Raw genomic sequence first — 22465 nt, forward strand, 5'->3', positions numbered from 1 at the left:
CTCCCCTGATTAAATCAGATGTATCAAAAACACTTTTTGTGGCTCACTGTTCCTAATAGTCTAGGTCTAGCATCCCCAAATATGACCGGGATTATGTGGGTACGTTTTGCTGTCACTTTCTCTGGGGCAGTCCAGGCTGTCTCCCGCCTTCGGAGGGTCCCTTTTTGGAGATGACAGATGTAGCCAGGCTGGGGCAGGCGGATCGTTGTGCGTTCAAGGCTAGCCAGTGGTTACAGAGATGAGTTCCAGGTCAGCCTTGGCTAAACCCTGCCTCGGAAAAAACAAAACACGAAAACATATAAACAAACAAAAAGGAAGAGAGAGAGAGAGAATGACGACGGACGTGCTCAGGCCATTGCTTGCGCTCTCAGGACCGGGGAACTCTCTATTCGAGCCGTCGTGCTGGGGCGTCTCCACCGTCGGACTCGCCCTGTGCGCAGGGGATGCTCGCGGAAAGCAGACGTGAAGGACCACGCCATACTGGTCCCCCCAAAGCCCCCATCCGGGCGGCTCAGGATGCGCGGGGTAGCCTGGATCGGTGGGAGTGGTCCGTGCAAGCCGGGATGCGCGCGGCTGGCACCCCGGCAGCGGTGGGGTGGGCTGGCCACGTCGCCCGGGGTTGTGGGCGGGGCTTCCCGCCGGCAGGCCGCCCGGCCCCAGGCGCCCGGGGTCACGTGACGCCACCCCCCCCCCCCCCCCGCGCACCGCTGGAGGCGCTGCCCGCCCTTCGTCGGCAGCCGCGACGGCCGCTCGAGCGCGCGCGGGGCATTGTGGGCAGAGAGAGGGGCGGGCGGGAGGGGGGGGGTTGGGAAGATGGCGGCTCCCAGCCTCCTCACCTGGAGGCGGGTTTCCTCCTTCACAGGGCCCGTTCCCCGTGCCCGGCACGGACACCGAGCCGTAGCGATCCGGGAGCTGATGATCATCTTCGGCGGAGGCAACGAGGGCATCGCGGACGAGCTGCACGTCTACAACACCGGTAGGCGGCGGCTCGTCGGCCCCGCCTGCGGCACCGCGGAGGGCGAGGGGGAGGGGAGGCGAAGCGGCGGCCGCGGGCCTGACAGCTGTCACCGCCCGGTCCCTGCTTCCCCGGCCGGCTCCGCGGGACAGCACCGGGCCTGTGTGTTGTAGAGGGCAGCTCCGTTTTTTCCCGGGACTCACGGGCTGCACCGGATCCTCCCGAGCGGGGCGGCGGGGGTGTGTGTGGCGGGGGAAGGGGGGTGCGGTGGGCGCGCGCTGCTTCTCGGGGCCGACCGTCGCCGACTCCCCGGCCCAGCCCCGCTCACGGACCCCCGGGAGAGACGCGTCCCAGCGCCGGGGCCTCTCCTCCGCTTGTCACTTCGAGGCGGGGACACCCGACCTACATCTCGCCACTGTCAGAAATAAAACCCGCCCCAAACCGTCGCTCCTCCGGCGCGTGGCCGTCTTTGCCGGCGGCGGGGGGCCAGGTGCCTTAGGAGGATGGAGGCGGGCGAGGAGGCCTCGGGTCCTTGGGCTCCAAGCCCACCGCGTCGGCAGCGGAAGCGCTCCACTGTGCCCGGGTTGGAAGCCCTGTAACCTGGGGGTGGGGTGGGTTGGGGAAGTGATGGGTGGGAGAGACCTTGCCGTCCCTGCACTGTCGCGCTCCTCCGGAGAAGGGGCACACGTTAGAGCTTAGGTGCCACTTGCAGTTACAAGTGCCCCCACCTCGAATGGAGGTTTGGAATTTCATTTTCCCCACTTGTAAAATAACACCAGCTGCCACCAGAAATTTGTTTCCTTGGTGTAAGGCTAATTACTCAATTTGTGGTCCATTTCATGGCCAAAAAGTTTGCTTTGACAGCGTGATCATTTGAAGGTTAAAAGGGGATTTTTTTTTTCACTCGTTCCTCTTCCCTCCAAAGTTTCAGCAAATAAAATTTAAAAGTTATTTTATTTGGTATGGTATAAGTACTCTTTATAACAAATTAGACCTAGTTCCAGTCCTGTGTTGCCAGGCTCCAGAGACCAGGATTAAAGTTGCCAAACTTTGATAAACCTCAGATTTTTCCACTTAGAAAATGGAGATGACGCCCACCAGGGTTTTTTGTTTTGTTTTGTTTTTCTTCCTTTAAGGTAGTGTTTCGCCAGCCCACACTGACCTGGAATTCACTATGTAGTCTCAGGGTGGCCTCGAACTCACCCCAGTCCTCGTACCTCTGCCTCTGGTGTGCTGGGATTAAACATGCTCCACCATGCTTGGCTCCACCAGGGTTTTTGTAAGAGTTACATGATGTAGATCAATGTTGAGAGTAGCAACACTCTTAACATTTTGGGTGGGGTGATTCTTCAATGTAGTGGGGGTTGGTCTAGCAAATACCTTTAACTTCCTGGAACAAACATCAACCCAGAAGGAGCCTATGGGAGGAAAAGTATTATTTCTGGCTTAGTTTCTGGGGGAAGTTTCATCATGTGGTTGCAGCAAGGAAGACATGGCAGGAGCAGACAGCTTGGGGGTCATATCTTCACACCAGCAGGAAGGAAGTACAGCTTTTGAGCTAGCTAGCACTGGCAAGTGTGGCTCGGCTACAAAATCCCAAGGCCTGCCCTCCCCCTGCCCCCACCAGTGACACACCTCCCTTAGGGCTCCCTCTTCCAAAGGCTCCACCAACTGGAGATGTATAAGGTTTAATCACAAACATAGGAAACTATGGGGGAAATTTCACACTCAAACTACCACAGGGGCCTCCTGGATGGTGTATGGTTTATGTCACCATCCCTGGTCTCTTCCTGCCACTTGACAGTAATACCTCCACTTCCAGTTGTGTCAACTGAAAGTTTCCAGACACTGCAAAATTAGTATCCCTGGGGTGGGGAAGAAGCATCTTTTCTAATTGAGAACTGCTAGAATACAAATGGTGCTTGTAAGTGCATACACATAGAATGTGATAATTGCTATTTGTTATAATTAATTTTAATTTTATTTTGGCACTTAGTTACAAACCAGTGGTTCCTGCCAGCAGTTAGAGGAGACATCCCCCCAGGCTGTGCGGCCCATGGATTTGTCTGTGATGGTACCAGAATACTAGTATTTGGGGGAATGGTTGAATATGGAAGATACAGCAATGAGTTATATGAGTTACAAGTAAGTGTATTTAAAATTTATCATTTGAGTCTGAAGCTCTAATAATGAAATTGATCATAATTCCTCAAAATATTCCAAAATAATTTTATTAGCCTAATTACAATAGCAGCACTCCATATAATAGCTTCAAAGAAAATATATCCATGGGGCTGGAGAGATGACTCAGTGGTTAAGGCACTTGCCTGAAAAGCCTAAGTAGTTCTATTTCCCAGTGCCCACATAAAGCCACATGCACAGAGTGGCACATGCAGCTGGAATTCCTTTGTGGTGACTAGAGACCCTGACATTTCTCTCTCTCTCTGTCCTTGAAAATACATAAAGTTCTTTAAAAGCCAAAGTTTCTAATATCTTCTTTCCTTCTTTCTCTCTCTTTCTTTCTTTGTTTCTTTCTTCCTTCCCTGAGGTAGGGTCTCACTCTAGCCCGGGTTGACCTGGAATTCACTGTGTAGCCTCAGGGTGGCCTTGAACTCTGGCAATTCTCCTGCCTCTGCCTCCTGAGTGCTGGGTTTAAAGGCGTGCGCCACCACACCCTGCTCTAATATCTTTTCTTATGACAATTGTGGCATTTATAACACAGGGGATATCTGTCCTTTATCATTACTTATTATGGTAATTATATTATACATAAAGTGTCCCTTGTTTACATTACAAGTGGTTGGAGAACTGGTGAAAACAGATTCTGGGCCCTGCTCCCTGGGTTTCTGAGTTTACTGTCTATAGTAGGGCCTGAGCATTTGCGCTTCTACCAGGTTCCTAGAATTTTCTTTGAAAAACCACTGCTTTAGTGTTAAAGAAATTATTACCTTTCACAGTAATAATTATAACCTCCCCACAGTACATGTGAAGAGGGGTTACAATTTCATATAGCCTTTTTAATTTCTAAATTTGATTCTTACCAAACTGAACTCAACCCTTCTTGACTATTTTTGATCTGTTTCCAGGGCCATGATCATAATAGTATCTGCTGATTAGAAGATGTGGGTGGGTTATAATTATTTATAAGCATCATTTAAAAAAGTTTCAGAGGGGCTGGAGAGATGGCTTAGTGGTTAAACACCTGCCAGTGAAGCCTAAGAACCCCAGTTCAAGGCTCAATTCCCCAGGACCCACGTTAGCCAGATGCGCAAGGAGGCACACGCGTCTGGAGTTCGTTTGCAGTGGCTGGAAGCCCTGGCACGCCCTTTCTCCCTCTCTCTCTATCTGCCTCTTTCTCTCTCTGTCTTTCACTCTCAAATAAATAAATAAAAATAAACAAAATTTTTTTTAAAAAAGTTTCAGGGCCTGGAGAGATGGCTCAGCATTTAAGACACTTGCCTGTAAGGCCTAAGGACCCTGGTTTGAGTTCCCAATATCCATGTAAAGCTGGATATGTAAAATGGTGCATATGTTTGGAATTCATTCATTGCAGTGGCTAGAGGCTCTGGCGCACCCATTCTCTCTGTTTCTCTTTTTCTTTCTGTCTCAAATAAATAAATATTTTCAAAAAACTAGAAAAAGAGTTTCAGATAAAAAAGATTATCATGGCCATAGAATGAATTTTGTAGTTTGACTTGTTAAATGAGCTTTATTTTTATTTTAATTAATTTGTCTGCATCTCTTGCTACTGCAAACAAATGCCAGCCAGGTTGCTTGCACCACTTTAAAAAAAAATGTTTACATGTGTGGTGGCACATGCCTTTAATCCTAGCACTTGGGAGGCAGAGGTAGGAGGATCACTGTGAGTTTGAGGTCACTCTGAGATTACATAGTGAATTCCAGGTCAGCCTGGGCTATAGTGAGTAGAGTGAGACCCTACCTTGAAAAACCAAAAAAAAAAAAAAAAAAAAAAAAAAGTTTTATTTGTTTATATTTATTTATTTGAGGGGGTCAGATAGAGAGACGGGGTGTGCCAGGGCCTCTAGCCATTGCAAACCTCCAGATGCATGCATCACCTTGTGCCTCTGGCTTATGTGGGTACTGTGGAATAGAACCTGGGCCCTTAGGCTTCAATAGTACCTTAACCTCTAAGCCATATCTCCAGTCTCTTGCACCATATCTTATGTTTGGGTATACATACATGTTTGGGGAATTGAACTTGTACCTATAGACTTTATAAGCAAGATCCTTTAACTGTTGAGCTATCTCCCCAGCCTGAGCTTTATTTATTTATTTATTTATTTATTTTGGGCTAGGGTTTAGCTCTAGCCCAGGCTGACCTGAAATTAACTATGTATTCTCAGTCTAGCCTCAAACTCATGGTGATCCTCCTACTTCTGCCTCCCAAGTGCTGGGATTAAAGGTGTGTGCCACCATGCCTAACACATTCAATCTTTTAAAATATATTTTTTAATATTGTTATTTATTTATTTGAAAGAAGAGAGACATGCAGAGAGAATGAGTGTGTCCCAGGGCCTCCAGCCACTACAAACAAACTCCAGATGTATGTGCCACTTTGTGCATCTGGCTTTATGTGGGTACTGGGGAATTGAACCTGGGTCATTAGGCTTGGCAGGCAAATGCCTTAACCACTGAGCAGTCTCTTCAGCCCTTAAAAAATATATATATTTAAAAACATTTTATTTTTATTTACTTGCAAGAGAGAAAGAGGCAGAGAGAGAGAGAGAGAGAGAGAGAGAGAGAGAGAGAATGGGTGCTCCAGGGCTTCCAGCCACTGCATATGAATTCCAGATACATGTGCCATCTTGTGCATCTGGCTTACATGGGCCCTGGGGAATCAAACTGTGGTCCTTTGGCTTTGCAGGTAAACGCTTTACCTGCTAAGCCGTATCTCCAGCCCTCTAAAATATTTTTTTTTATTTGCAAGCACAGAGAGATAAGAGAGATGAGACAGAGAAAGAGAGAGAGAATGCACGCATGAGTGTGAGCAGGTGAACAGGGAAAGAGGGAGGAAGAGAATGGCACACCAGTGCCTCTGTAGCAGCTGCAGACTAGCTCCAGATGCTTGTGCCACTTTGTGCATCTGGCTTTACATGAGTACTGAGGAATCTAACCAGCACCATTAGGCTTTTCAGGCAAGTACCTTAACCATTGAGTCATCTTTCCAGCCCCAAAGTACATTTACTTGTAAATGTAAATAATAAGTACTTAATTTTTCATTTGGGAAATAACTAGAACTGGTAGTATTTATTATTAAAAGCTTAGTATATCATTATGGAAATAAGTGTGTATAGATTTGAATATTAACTTGAATTTCTACCAATACATTTATGCACATGCCACACACACACCCACATGTACAAAATGGTTTTGTGAGACAAGTGTCACAAAGCCTGGGCTGTCCTTGAGCTCAGTATGTAGCTGAGAATAACCTTCAGCTCCTGTGCCTCCACCTCCCAAATGCTAGAAATGCAGATGTGCTCCACCACAGTTGGCTTTATTGGAACATGTATTTTAATTCCAAAAGTTTGCTGCCTTCTGGCCATTTTTCTTAAGTATAAGTTGCTGAGCCTTCTGCTGACAGTCAGCAGAATGTATTGGTGTGCTGGTGCACTACTAGAATAGGGACACTTTCCTGATTTATATGAATGTGTTTGTATTTTTTGTTTGCTTTTTTTTAGGCAAGTCGTTGGTTATGGAAAAAAGTGAAACCTCAGCCCCCTTCTTCTGGTTTACCTCCTTGTCCTCGACTTGGACATAGTTTCTCTTTATATGGTAATAAATGCTATTTGTTTGGTGGTCTAGCAAATGAAAGTGAAGACTCAAACAATAATGTTCCCAGGTATGCTATTTTCTAAAACAAATGTTTATGTCATGTTTGAAGATTAGGAAAATTAGATTTCTTCCATTTGTAGCTATTATAAGATTTGAAGCTTAGTTTATTTTTGTGGGTTTTTTTTTAGGCTCTGGAGAATATCTGTGGTCAAGTGTATCTTTTCTAATCAGAGATCATCTTATGAAATTTATTATAATTTTTTTCTTAAGTTTACTTATTAGAGACAGAGAGAGGGAGGGAGAAAGAGATTGAGAGTGAAAATGGGCACGCCAGGGCCTGTGCCACTGCAAACAAACTCTAGATGCATGCACCACCTTGTACATCTGGCTTACGTGGAACCTGAAGAATAGAACTTGGGTTACTAGGCTTCACAGGCAAGCACTGTAACTGCTAAGCCATCCCTCCAGCCCAAAAGTATTTATTTTTTTCAAGGAGGGAGGGAGGGAAAAAGAGAGAGAGTGTGGGTGCTCCAGGCCCTCTAGCCACTGCAAACCAATTCCAGACTTATGTCTCATGTTGTGCATCTGGCTTACATGGGTATTGGGGAATCGAACCTGGATCTGTTTGCTTTGCAGGTGAGTGCCTTAACTGCTGAGCCATCTCTCTACCCCCTATTGTAATTCTTTATGTCAGTATATTTGTATATTTTTTTTGAACATATTTTTATTCATTTATTTATTTATTTATTTTTTTTTTTAAATATATCCCATGGTAATTCCCTCCCTCCCCACCCCCACACTTTCCCATTTGAAATTCCATTCTCCATCATATTATCTCCCCATTACAATCATTGTAATTACATATATACAATATCAACCTATTAAGTATCCTCCTCCTTTCCTTTCTCCACCCTTTATGTCTCCTTTTCAACTTACTGGCCTCTGCTACTAAGTATTTTCATTCTCACACAGAAGCCCAGTCATCTGTAGCTAGGATCCACATATGAGAGAGAACATGTGGCGCTTGGCTTTCTGGGCCTGGGTTACCTGACTTAGTATAATACTTTCCAGGTCCATCCATTTTTCTGCAAATTTCATAACTTCATTTTTCTTTACCGCTGAGTAGAACTCCATTGTATAAATGTACCACATCTTCATTATCCACTCATCTGTTGAGGGACATCTAGGCTGATTCCATTTCCCAGCTATTATAAATTGAGCAGCAATAAACATGGTTGAGCATGTACTTCTAAGGAAATGAGATGAGTCCTTTGGATATATGCCTAGGAGTGCTATAGCTGGGTCATATGGTAGATCAATCTCTAGCTGTTTTAGGAACCTCCACACTGTTTTCCACAATGGCTGGACCAGATTGCATTCCCACCAGCAGTGCAGAAGGGTTCCTTTTTTTCCACATCCCCGCCAACATTTATGATCATTTGTTTTCATGATGGTGGCCAATCTGACAGGAGTGAGATGGAATCTCAATGTAGTTTTAATCTGCATTTCCCTGATGACTAGTGACGTAGAACATTTTTTTAGATGCTTATATGCCATTTGTATTTCTTCCTTTGAGAACTCTCTATTTAGCTCCATAGCCCATTTTTTGATTGGCTTGTTTGATTCCTTATTATTTAACTTTTTGAGTTCTTTGTATATCCTAGATATTAATCCTCTATCAGATATATAGCTGGCGAAGATTTTTTCCCATTCTGTAGGTTGCCTCTTTGCTTTTTTCACTGTGTCCTTTGCGGTGCAAAATCTTTGTAATTTTCATTAGGTCCCAGTGGTTAATCTGTGGTTTTATTGCCTGAGCAATTGGGGTTGTATTCAGAAAGTCTTTGCCAAGACCAATATGTTGAAGGGTTTCCCCTACTTTTTCCTCTAGCAGTTTCAAAGTTTCCGGTCTGATGTTAAGGTCTTTAATCCATTTGGACTTAATTCTTGTGCATGGCGAGAGAGAAGAATCTATTTTCATCCTTCTGCAGATATTTTTCCAGTTTTCAAAACACCATTTGCTGATGAGGCTGTCTCTTCTCCAAGGAGTATTTTTGGCATTTTTATCGAATATCAGGTGGCTATAGCTACTTGGGCTTACATCTGGGTCCTCTACTCTGTTCCACTGATCTAGATGTCTGTTTTTGTGCCAGTACCATGCTGTTTTTGTTACTATGGCTCTGTAGTATAGGTTAAAATCAGGTATGGTGATACCACCAGCCTCTTTTTTGTTGCTCAGTATTTATTTGTATATTTTTTGAGCTAAAATATTTATAGGCTTTTAGTTTTTTAAAAAAATTTATTTGCAAGCAGCCAGGTGGCGGGGGAGAGAAAGACTGTGCCAAGGCCTCTAGCCACTGCAAACTCGAGATGCATGCATCACTTTGTGCATCTGATCTTACATGGGTTCTAGCGAATCAAACATGGGTTGTCAGGCTTTGTGGACAAGTGCCTTAACTGCTTAACCATCTCTCCAGTCCTAGGCTAAAATATTTGTTAGGAAGTTCATACATGATCATGAAAAGGAACAGGTGGTTATTTTGAAATTAATTTTCTTTGAAATTTTGCTATAAAATATGACTAAAATGAAAGCTATCATTCTCATATTTCATGCAAAAAGCAGTCAACATGAATTATACTGGAAAATACAGTCTTCCTTTTTTCAAACAGAATTCATCATTCTCTCTAGTCTTCTATAATTTTCAGTGTGCATCTTGCTCTTTCTTATCTTACTAAATTTCCAATTTTTATCCTTTAAAAATATTTCCCTAAATTAATTAATTACTTAACTTAAGAGAGAAAGTGCAAGAATGGGTGTGCCATGGCCTCTAGCTACTACAAGCGAACTCCATACACATGCACCACTTTGTGTATTTGGCTTTGCATGGGTACTGGAGAATCAAGCCTAGGTCCTTAGGTTTTACAGGCAAGCACTTTAATCACTGAGAAATCAGTCCAGCTCTTTTTTATCCTTTTTTGTTTTGTTTTGTTTTGCTTTTTGGGGTGGGTCTCACTCTAGCCCAGGCTAACCTCTGACCTGGACTTCACAATGTAGTTTCAGGGAACTCATAGTGATCCTCCTACCTCTGCCTCCTGAGTGTTAGAATTAAAGGTGTGTACCACCACATCCGGCCCTCTTTTAATTCTTTTTGTTTGTTTGTTTGTATTTTGTTTTTTGAGGTAGGGTCTCACTTTAACCCAGGCTGACCTGGAATTCACCATGTCATCTCAGGGTGGCCTCAAACTCATAGTGATCCTCCTAACTCTGCTGCCTGAGTACTGGGATTAAAGATGTGTGCCACCATGCCTGGTTCTTTTTATCCATTTGGATGATAATATAAATGGTTTTGATTTCTTAATTTCATTTTTGGATTTTTTGTTACTAATATATAGAAGTACAATTGTCTTTGTGTGTTAATTTTGTATTCTATAACCTTGCTCCATTCTTTTCTTTGTAATCTTTTTCATGGAGATGAGTTTTTATATTTTTTTATCTTGGGAGTTTATGTACATGAAAAATGTCACTGGAACTTTTTCCCTGGGGTGAGGTGAACACATATCTTCACCCCAAATAGAGCATAAATGACAGACCAAGTACAGTCACACTAAAACCAGTTTTGGTGAATCAGTGAGTTTATTGGGGTTGCTCGCAGGAGTAGTGATAACTCAAAGGCAGCCACATCATGGAAAAGCACATCCCAGCATGGTGACAACCCCTGGAGGCTGCATCTCTGGAGCACACTACATGTTTGCAGCTGAGTTGGAGAGTCTCTTCCCAAGCAGTTGTTTTACCTTTATGTAACTGTAGGGAGAGGTCTTATAACCTTTTCCCTAGACTTCCTGAATCTCCTGTGCTTCCTTCCTCCCTGCTAAAGGAAATATTTAAATTGCTAATTAACATTGGTCAAAGTCTGCCTTTCAACAGTTGGTTATTACCCTGTAACCTTGTAGAGTGGTCATGTGACCTCTTAAGTTTCAGGTAGTCCAGATTTTTGGCATCTTGAATCCCCCTTCCTTTCAGGAGGGAGTATTTCAATTAGGAGGAATCTGACATGCAGCAGATTTCTTTCATGTATTTCAAATACTTTTCTAGTCTTTTCTTTGCCTTTTAAATTTTCTATACAACTTTCTTTTTCCAAGTATGTCAATATTCTCTTCTGTAATTTCTGATTTTATATCTTAAGAATCTCAAGAGCCATAGAGTGAGAAGGCATACTAGGATAACATGATGGAAATACGACCAGTCTACAGTATGTTCATATATTAAAGTTCTCAATAAAAATTATAAAAAGGGGGCTGAAGAGATGGCTTAGTGGTTAAGGCATTTGCCTGTAAAGCCAAAGTATCCTGGTTCGATTCTCCAGGATCCGCATAAGCCAGATGTACAATGGGGCACATGCGTCTGGAGTTTGTTTGCAATGGCTGGAGGCCCTGGTGTGCCCATTCTCTCTTCTCTTTCCCCCTCTCTGCTTCTTTCTCTCTATCAAATAAATAAATATATTAAATTATAAAAAGAGCCAACCATGGTGGCACTTCCCTTTAATTCCAGCACTCAGGAGGCTGAGGTAGGAAGATTGCTGTGAGTTCAAGGCCAGCCTGAGACTACATAGTGAAATCCAGGTCAGCCTGGGCTAGAGCAAGACTCACCTCATAGCTACCCCTCCACACAAATTATAAAAAGGGGTAGAAAGATGGCTCAGCAGTTAAAGGCACTTGCTTGAAAACCTGATGGCCTGGGTTCAGTTCCTCAGTACCCACATAAAGCTAGATGCCCAAAGTGGCCTATGTGTCAAGGTTTGCAGTAGCAAGAGGCCCTGGTGCATGGAAGTTGTTAATAAAAATTTGGAAGGAAAAAATAAAAGAGGTCCTGGTGTATCCATAGTGTCTCTATCTGGCAAAAGTAAAACATTTTTTTAAATTTTTATTTATTTTATTTTATTATTTTTTTGGGGGGGGGATTGGTGTGCCAGGGCCTTAGCCACTGTACTTGAACTCCAGACACTTGCACCACCTAGCAGTCATGTGTGACCTTGCACTTGCCTCACTTTCTGTATCTGGCTTACATGGGATCTGGAGAGTTGAACAGAGGCCCTTAGGCTTTGCAGGCAAGTGCCTTTAACTGCTAAGCCATCTCTCCAGCCCTATTTAAAAAAAAATAATTAAAAAAAATTTCCTTTCCAGTAGGTTGAGTGTGGTGGTGCACACCTTTTAATGATTTTTCCTAAAAAACAGAGGAAATTAAAGGGTTAATGACTGTCCTAAAACTAGAAGGTCTTGAAAAAACATCAGAGGCTTAGTCCCAAACAAGCTTGAAAACTTCCTTGATTGATAAACTTTCCTTAACTTAAAAGGCATTAAAGAACAGAAACTATCTGGGATGTCCTCCCTGGACAATTTTGCTGAAAAAGCTTATTTTGAGCAAGGACACAAATAACTAGTTCCATATCTACTTCCGTTGAACCAGCTCCTAGTCCAGTCTGTTTTTCTTAGGATCTTCCTGATAAGCTTAAACCCTAGCCTAGCTCAGTGCTTCAGCTGCCATCACATGGAAAGGTTACAGCCCCTTGCTGTACTTCAATAAACAGTCTCTGTCTGTTGAGATCAAGTCTGGTGTTTTCCTTTGCTTTTCTCTTTTCACTGTCCATACATTTGGTTCTGTGACTCAAATTGGTGCCCTCAGGGGTTTTGGGGCTACAAGCTCCCTCCTTTCCTCTCCTCCTCTCTACCTCCCTGCCAATGTTTCACTCCCTCAGGAGCACAAAAACTCACTGTGCTCACTACTTGAATTACCTGAGACCTTCAGTCTTCCCAGCTTGATACCTGGGGACTTCTTCCTTTCTTCTCCTTTTTACCCTCTCTCTCCAGACTTTTGAACTCCAGATGAGAGGCCATTGCTGTGTGATGGCCTCCTCCTACATCCTTGTCAAATTATAACCTTAAAGACAAGGTACTCAATCTTGGTCTGTGGCAGAGGCACCGCATCTCAGACCTTAGAAACTCTGGGAGCTTTTCACTTTTTGGTTCATAGATGATTGGAGGCTCTGGGAGTCTCCCACGTATTGCTTCACAGGACACGCTGAGCATTATGAGCGTGGGGACATTCCATCCTAATCCTTGGGTTTTGTTTGCCTTTCCGAAGCCTAGGAGACATCCCTGGTGGTGGGGTGGCCATTTCAATTAGTCCTTATTCTCCAAAATGGGCTGTAAATTATCTATTCTAAAAGACACTCCATTGACTTGTCTCAAAACTAGTTTAAAGAAACTCAGACTGTCTGAGCTCCTGCCTACCAAATTAGTCCAACTCTCTATTCGGATTCGGCCACAATATTCTCTAGACAATGGCCACCACTGTCCTGAATTTGATAGTTTAGATTTCAACATTCTCAATGGTCTTGATAACTTTCTCCAGTGACATGGAAAATGGTCTGGTGTTCCCTCCCTTGCTCTTGTCCCTGCTAAAACTCTCACACACAGTTCTGTTAGCTGACTATGACTTGCCAAGATCTCTATCTCACACCAAATTTAAGCCATCTCACTGAATCGAATGCAAACCCTGCCTTCTTAAAGAAATTCCTATCTTTACTGGGCCTCTTTAACTTCTTTATATGAATGTCTAATTTTTCTCTCCTTGCTAAAAGTTAAAATTACTTTATAGCTCCTAGGTTTTTTTTAACATTTTATTTTTATTAACAACTTCCATGATTATAAAAAATATCCCATGGTAATGCCCTCCCTCCCCCTACTTTCTCCTTTGAAACTCCATTCTCCATCATATCCCCTCCCCATCTCGATCAATCTCTTTTATTTTGATGTCATCATCTTTTCCTGCTATTATAGTGGTCTTGTGTAGGTAGTGTCAGGCACTGTGAGGTCATGGATATCCAGGCCATTTTGTGTCTGGGGGGAGCACGTTGTAAGGAGTCCTACCCTTCCTTTGGCTCTTACATTTTTTCTGCCACCTCTTCCACAATAGAACCTGAGCCTTGGAAGGTGTGATAGAGATATTGCAGTACTGAGCACTGCAGTCACTTCTTTCAAGCACCATGATGCCTTGTGAGTCATCCCAAGGTCACTGCCATCTGAAAAGAGAAGGTTCTCTACAAAAAGTGAGAGTAGCATTACTATCAGGGTATGAACATTAAGAGAAGTGCTTATTGGGCAGTTTGATAAGCATAGTATATACATTTAGCCGGATAGCAGCAGACATTATACCCCTAGGGCTCATGACTACCCCTGTTTTAAGTTTTCAGTATAAGGGATATATTCCCTTCCATGAAGCCAGCCTGTAGTCCAATTAGAGGGCAGTTGGTTTCCACCATGACAGACGTGCCACTATTGCACCCATTGGCTCATTTGGCCTTGCTGGCCAAACATAAGACTTGCATTGTCCACTGTTGAGTATCTTCCCTGGTGATTTCTCTTTCTCCCATTGAACTGCATGCAGAATGGCTTCTTCCAGCTTTCTGTCAGCTGGTCTACATGGAAGAGGTTCTCAGCTTAGTCCCAAGCAGGATTTCTCAGTGGCCTTGCATCCCAAGTATGTGGAGTCTTCAGCAATAGGGTCTTACTATCTATTCCTGGTGGGAAACCAAGGACCTTGGCAATGGCCTATAATATTTTGGGGGCATCAGGGACCTCATTCCTAGGTTTTTTTCCCTTTTCCCCTTCTTTTCATTACAAGCCACCAAAAATAAAACAAAAACAACAACAACAAAAAAAACCAGCCTGACAACAGAGGTGGGGCAATCATAGCACACAAAAACTTAACCCCTAAATGACTAAAAAAGCAATACCAGTGCCTGCCACACAGCTAGATAAAATAAAAACACCAAAGAAAATCCTGTATGGCCACATACAAAAAAAAAAAAAATTGTCAGCTTCAAATTCAAATCAGTAGCTGTTTCCTTGTTAAGATTAAGTCCTCACCAATTTAAAACATAACTAAAATCTTAAAAAGGGATTCCTTGCCATGTTTCATGTTGTCATGTCTAATGTTGACCAACCATGTCATATCATGAGTTCTGTTTCATGTAGTCTGTCTTTGTGACTAAATTCATGGTCATTAATTGTTCCATTGCTTATGCTCATTAAATGTTCTGATGCTCACATATTTTAAAATGATGTTAAATTTTTAAAACCAAGTTTACAATATATTTAAAATAATTAACCTCTATGTGTTTGACAACATGCTTGTTCATGCTTACTACAATAGACTTGTTTGTGTACCAAATTCTAATCCTGCTTCTACAGAAAAGACATGATTGTAGATCATAAAATACTTCATAAAGTAAAAGATTGTTCTAAGGTATGTTATTAAAAAGATATAAAAGTGATATAAAGGGGCTGGTGAAATGGCTTAGTAGTTAAGGTGTTTACCTGTGAAGCCTAAGGACCCCGGTTCAATTCCCCAGGACCCACGTAAGCCAGATGCACAAGGGGGTACTTGTGTCTGTAGTTTGTTTATAGTGGCTTAAAGGCCCTGGTGTACCCATTCTCTCTTTCCCTCTATCTGCCTCTCTTTCTCTCTCTCTCTTAAATAAACAAAGAAGTAAAAATTTTAAAAAGTGGTATAAAAAGGTTGAGGGTCTTAAACTTAAAAAAAGGTGTGATTTGCCTGTGGTAAAATGGGTTAACTTAAAAATTTTCCTTCTTCACATTTTTTCTCATCTTAATTGTTCATATAATTCAGACTTTACTCTTTGTAATAAGTTGATAAATTCATTTATATTGCCATGTCTCAAAGTTAAAATTGAGCTATGCCTATATTTTCTGCTGTTTAGCTCTGACTACTGAAAAAATAAATGTTTAACAAAATCAAGATTCACATTTAAGGAGTTTTTGTTTGTTTGTTTATTTAAACTTTATTGAAATGTAACATAAAAGTCAAAAATATAAAATTAATATAATTGACCTTCTGGGTATTCAGTTAAACAAATGGGCCTGGAGGACTGCTGACCCAGGGAAATGAAAAGACACAATCAAAATTCACACAGTCTGTTGGTAATTAGCCATAGGACAAAAGCCATAAAAACAAAAGTTAGGGGGGAAAAGTTGGTAAGTTTCTGATTAAGATATATTTAAAGATCAAACGAAAAGAATGACATAAGTATATTATTAAAATTTTTAAAAAGGGCTAGATAGATGGCTTAGTGGTTAAGCACTTGCTGGTGAAGCCTAAGGACCCTGGTTCAAGGCTTGATTCCCCAGGACCCATGTTAGCCAGATGCACAAGGGGGCGCATGTGTCTGGAGTTCATTTGCAGTGGCTGGAGACCCTGGTGCCCCCATTCTCTCTCTCTCTGTCTCTTTCTCGCCCTGTCTGTCATTCTCAAACAAATAAAAATGAACAAAAAAATTAAAAAGAATTTTCACTTGTCAAAATTCAGGGTTTTTTGTTGTTGTTATTTTGGTTTTTTTTTAAGGTAGGGTCTCACTCTAGCCCAGGCTGACCTGGAATTCACTGTGGAGTCTCAGGGTGGCCTCAAACTTGTGGTGATCTTCCTATCTCTGCCTCCGAGTGCTGGGATTAAAAGTATGTGCCACCATGCCAGGCTTCAGGTTTTCTTAAATATGATTCTGCTCTTAATATTATGGTTACATAATATTCAAAATAATCAAACACTTGATTATTTATAACAACAGTTCTACATATTATTCTACTTTTATTCTAATGTTTACAAAATAATTTACAAATAAAAATTTTATGTTAAATGAAATACTTAAAGCTTATAATTAAATTATATCCAAATACTAAATTTATATGTTTTCCAATAAATAAATGTTCAGTTTGTTTGATAAAATATCTGCTTCTCTGTTTATAATAGATTTCTTATATATTCTGCTCTTAAATGTTTTTCCATTAGATAAAAACTTATTTAATAAAATCTTATTTTAATAGATACACAAAGCGTTATTAAAAAGATATTTAAATGGTCAATATAAGTACAAAAAGATGTGAGGATGTGGACTGGAGAGATAGCTTAGTGGTTAAGGTGCTTGCCTGAAAAGTCAAAGGACCACAGTTTGATTCCCCAGTACCCATGTAAAGCCAGATGCACAAAGTGGCTCATCTGGAGTTTATTTGTAGCGGGTGAAGGCCCTGGCTTGCCCATTCTCTCATATTCTCTCTCTCTCAAATAAATAAGAACAATATATATATATATATATTTTAAAACCATATGAAGATATAAACAGTGAGATTAAAAAACAAAAGATGGTCTTCATGCAAAACTAAGAAATGACAGGACATCAGACAACTATATACTCCTGACAATAGCTTTTCCCCATAGTCTCTCATGGTTTCCAGAAACTGTTAGCTGATAGGGAGACAGATCAAGTAGATCAAGTAAAATGTTCTAACTACTGGGTACACTAAATTTTAAGGTAAAGGTTCACTTATTAGTGTTTAATTTCCCAAGATAAAGATCTCATACTAAAAACATTAAAGTTTTAATCCAGCCATTATGGCACATGCCTTTAATCAGGAGGCAGAGGTAGGAAGATTGCTGAGAGTTCGCGGCCACCTTGAGACTACATAGTGAATTCCAGGTCCACCTGAGCTAGAGTGTGACCTTACCTTGGAAAACCAAAACAAAGTTTAAAAAATAGCTCCTATTTTACTTAAACTAAAAATATTGATTATTCAACAGTGCTTTCTCTTTAAAAACACATCTATAAAAGGTTGTATTAGAGCTCATCTGTTTTATTTTTTGTTTTATTTCAACATGACCAAATTCTGCTCTTTTATGTATCATCAAATAATTAAATAACTTTTTCATTTCTGGTATCGTAAACTCATTGCTTATAACTAAATTAACTCTTAAGACATATTCTCTACCTCAGAGTACAGCCCCATGCTCAAACAATGGTCTTCATCTAAAGTAAATGATTTCAAACTGTACGGCCTTGCTTCCAACTTTCCCTGGGTAATTGGTACCCACACAGGTATCTAAACTAATCAAATATGTTATCAAATACAAATGTCAAAACTTTATGCTGTCTTAACATGTTCTGTCTGTACTTATAACTATACTATATTTAAAGAATAAGACACACCTACCTTTTAAAAAGCTGTTTCTCTCACCTTATTTGTTTACATAGTTCAAACTTAATTTTTTATAATAAGGTGGTAAGTTTATAGTGCCATATCTCATATTATGATAAAGTAAAATTTAAAAGCCCCTGGCCCAAAATTATGTTTTGTACTGTAATAAACTTTTATACTGAGTATGTCCCATAGTATATAGTCTTTTGTACTGACACTGTAGTTTTTTTTTATTTGAGAGAAATACAGAAATAGGCAGGTTGGGGGTATAGCTCAGGGGTAGAGCATTTGACTGCAGAAATAGACAGGTAGAAAGCAAGAGGGAATGGGTGCACCAGGGCACTAGTCACTGCAAACAAACTCCAGATGTGTGTGCCCCCTTGTGCATCTGGCTTATGTGTGTCCTGGGGAATTGGACCTGGGTCCTTTGGCTTTGTAGGCAAGTGCTTTAACTGCTAAGCAATCTCTCCAGCCCTGACACTGTAGTTTTTGTACTGTTTCAAGGCCACCATTTGTATTACAGCTTCTGGCTAGTACGAAAATTATCTTGTGCTTCTTCATAGCTACATAACACAACTACAAATATCTCTCTACTAATTAACCATTTTTTCAGGCTTTGGAAGAGATTCCCCTGCACTCATGGTGATTTAAAAATAGTCTGTCTCTGGTGTCATTTCTATAAGCCTTAGTTTCCCATTTTCAATATGAAGGTTAAAAGATCAAGATATTTTAACTAGTTTTGTCTGTATATTTAAACTTTACCTAGGTGTGACATAAGAATCAAAGCTATAAAATTGATATAAAGAACTTTATGGACCTCTACAATTTCACTAGTTAACCTCAGATGGTTCTAACAGACTAACTCTATCTATCTGGGCCCCTTTTGATTGTTCTCCAGGTTCAACTCTCTAGGACCCACATAAGCCAGATGCACAAGGTGGCGCATCTGGTGTTCATTTACAGCGGCTGAAGGCCCTGGTGCACCCATTCTCTTTCTCAAACAAACAAATACACAAAAAAAGATGAGGGGCTGGAGAGATTGCTTAGTGGTTAAGGCGTTGGCCTACAAAGTCAGAGTATCACAGTTCGAATCTCCAGGACCCATGTAAGCCAGATGCACGAGGTGGCACATGCATCTGGAGTTTGTTTGCAGTAGCTGAAGGCCCTGGCATGCCCATTCTTTTTCTCTGTATCTCAAATAAATAAATAAAAGTAAAATATTTAAAAAAAATCTCACAACTCTACTCCAAGTTAAACCTATCCTGTCTCTGACATACTTTAATTTTATTCCCCTGATTATAATACTCACCCTCTCATTTGGTCCCTACATAATCAGATGGTTCACTAAATTCCTCCTTAACAAAATACACATTTTCATAGCAAATCACTAAATTCTTCATGACCACTGAATATTAACTCCTGGACATCCAACCTCCACAGGACTGCATGAACATGAGACATCCCTGAGAGATCTACTGTTCCTCCCAGCAGAAAGTAGTAAGAGGATCTGACCACATCATCTCAGCTCCATCCCGCACAGCCCACCCCTAAGATGCCCCACTCACCTCCCAATTTTCCCCAACCTTTTTTGTCCTTCTAGAATCCAAACTGAAGGGTTAATGACTTGCCCTAACACTAGAAAGCCTTAAAGAAACATCAGAGGCATTTAGTCCCAGACAAGCCATGCAACTCCCCTGATTGATAAACTTCCCTTAACTCAAAAGGCCTAGAAAGAACAGAAACCATCTGCAGTATCCCTAGACAATTTTGCTAAAAAGCTTATTCTGAGCAAGGACACAAATAACTACAGTTCCTTATCTACTTCTCTTGGACCTGTACCTGGTCCAGTCTGTTTTTCTTAGGATCTTCCTGATAAGCTTAAACCCTAGCCTAGCTCAGTGCTTCAGCCTCCGTCACACAGAAAGGTTACAGCCCCTTGCTGTACTCCTATATAAACAGTCTGCCGAGATCAAGTCCAGTGTTTTCCTTGCTTTTTCACTTTCTTTACAACCTTTAATTCCACTTGGGAGGCAGAGGTAGGAGGATCATTGTGAGTTTGAGGCCAACCTAACACTCCAGAGTGAATTTCAGGTCAGCCTGGACTAGAGTGAGACCCTACCTTGAAAACCCAAAATAAAATATATATATAAATTCTTCTTGAAATTATAAAAAATACTTTTTCTCGAATTTTTCTAGTACATTCAAAGTTCCTTTTTAAAAATCACATTAATATATTTGTAATGCATTTTTGTGAGTACTATGAAGATTTTTACTATTTTCTAATTGATTTCCAGTACTATGAATAAGCCTTTTTTTCCCTGTTTATCTGAAGTTCCACCTCTGTCATGTTTTAGTTCTTATACAAATGGAGGTTTTCTAGGCTTTCTAGGTCAGGGGTTGAAGCTATCCTTTATGGGCCATATGTCTCGCTGCCTATTTTTGTTAATAAAGTTTTATTGGGATACTGTCCTGCACTTTCATTCACATATTCCCTTTGGCTCCTTTTATGTTGAAATAGCAGTTCGTGGGTTCAATCTCTAGCAGAACCAAAACACAACCGCGCAAAACATAAAAACCCCTCCAAGGTCAATAGTTGAAACAGACTTTTTTGGCCCACAATGTCTAAGATAATTGCTATGACACTTTACAGAGGAAGCTTGATTATTTCTGTTTAGACTTTGTTCTATTTCATTAGTATATTTACCTGTCATTATTTATGGTATTTGATACCAGTTCCTGAAACAAGCCTTTGATCATATTAAGAACATTTCTTCAATTTCTAGTTTACCATTTAGTTTTACACCTCTCTCTCTCTCTCTCTCTCTCTCTCTCTCTTGCATATGTGTGTATTACATGCAAGCATATGTGCCTACGTGGGACTACCTGCACACATCTGCGGTGGCAAAAGGGGCTGTCAGATCTACTTTTCTATCACTTCTCTGCTCCTCTTATTTGAGCCAGAGTGTCTTACTGGTCCTTGGGATTGCCCTTTCGTTGGAAGCCCCAGCAATTTCCCACTCTCTGCTCCCAACACTGCTATGATGTACGTTTGTGTGACCATGCCCAGCTGTTTATGTAGGTCCTAGACATCAAACTCATGCACTGTCAGGCATCCTTGGGCCCTTATACATGTGCAAGAAGTGCTCTTAACTTTGCTCCCTTGAAAGAGGCAGATAGAGAAAATGGGCTTCTAGCTACTGCAAATAAACTCCAGACACCTTGTGCATCTGGTTTACGTGGGCCCTGGGGAACTGAACCAGGGTCCTTAGGCTTTGTAGGCAAATGCCTTAACTGCTAAGCCATTTCCCCAGCCTGTCTTCCTTTTTAAAATCTTTTTTTTTTTATCTTTTGAAATATTTTTATTTATTTGCAATCAGAGAGAAATAGAAGAGAGACAGAGAGTGAGTATGGGCATGCCAGGGCCTCCAGCTGCTCAAATAAACTCCAGATGCATGTGTCACTATGCATTGTGCTTTATGTGGGCACTGAGGAATTGAACTCAGGTCATTAGGCTTTGCAGGTAAGTGCCTTAACCACACCACTGAGCCATCTCTATAGCCCTCACTCTCTTTTTAATGAAAATTGGATAGTAAAATAATTGAAATACATTTATTGTGATTTTTTGAATTCTGTCATTGGTTTCTGAAATACGAGCTGCTGTTTTATTCCTCGTTAAACCCCATCTTAATTGTTACTTTGCCTATGCAGTCTTCAGTTTGTGCAGTGAGTGCTATTTATTTTTGTTGTGTGATTGGTCATTATCTCAGTTTTTAGGAAATTTTTTTGTTTGTTGGATACAGAGTCTCACTGTGTAGCCCATTGTGACTTTGAAGTCATAAAAACTTCTAGTTTTAGTCTCCAAGTGCTAAGGATCACACATGTGAACCACCATGCCCAGCTAGTTCTTTACATTATCACCTTTTTTTTGGGGGGGGTTAAAATTTTGTTTATTAGAGAGAGAAAGAGAGAGAGATACACAGAATGGGCAAATGAACTTCAGACACATGGGCCACTTGTGCATCTGTCGTATGTGGGTACTGAGGAATTGAACCTGGTTCCTTAGGCTTTGCAGGCAAGTGCTTTAACCACTAAGCAATCTCTCCAGCCCTGAAAATGTCTTTTCTATGATGTGAACTAAGTAATTTTGTTAGTACTTTTTCTTTTGATATTACTTATAGTAGATGTGTGTGTGTGTGTGTGTGTGTGTGTGTGTGTGTACAAATGGACGTGTGCATGTGTGATCATGCCAGGGTCCCTTGCCACTGCAGCTGAATACCAGACACTTGTGCCACTTTTTGTGTTGGCTCACGTGGGTGGCTAGGGAATTGAATCCTGGAGCCAGCAGGTTTTGCAAGTGGTAGATCTCTTTATTATTATTATTTTAAATCCTTTTTTTTTTTTTTTCAAGGTAGGGTCTTACTCTAGCTCAGGCTGACCTGGAATTCACTATGTAGTGTCAGGGTGGCCTCAAACTCATGGCAGTCCTCCTACCTCTGCCTCCTGAGTGCTGGGATTAAAGGCGTGCTCCACCATGCCAGGCTATTTTAAACTTTTTAATAAATATTTAAATTATTTATTTATTTATTTGCAAGTAGAGATAGGGGATAAACAGAATGGGTACACCAGGACCTCTAGCCACTGTAAATGAACTCCAGACACATGTCACTTTGTGCA

General features: G+C 41.3%; 1 protein-coding gene across 3 annotated transcripts in view; it reads left to right on the forward strand.

Annotated features, from left to right (window-relative positions):
• The first annotated feature begins 806 nt into the window (after nt 1–806).
• Nucleotides 807–22465, forward strand: part of Hcfc2 (host cell factor C2) — a 69247-nt gene continuing 47588 nt past the window's right edge. For all 3 annotated transcript variants that reach the window (XM_045152430.1, XM_045152429.1, XM_045152431.1), the window contains exons 1-3: nt 807–976; nt 2952–3100; nt 6658–6818. In XM_045152430.1, the coding sequence (XP_045008365.1) occupies nt 814–976; nt 2952–3100; nt 6658–6818 (473 nt within the window). In that variant the 5' untranslated portion in view covers nt 807–813. The remainder of the gene's footprint in view (nt 977–2951; nt 3101–6657; nt 6819–22465) is intronic.

The sequence above is a fragment of the Jaculus jaculus genome, chromosome 6 (genome assembly GCF_020740685.1).
Source record: "Jaculus jaculus isolate mJacJac1 chromosome 6, mJacJac1.mat.Y.cur, whole genome shotgun sequence".
Classification (NCBI taxonomy): Eukaryota; Metazoa; Chordata; class Mammalia; order Rodentia; family Dipodidae; genus Jaculus; species Jaculus jaculus.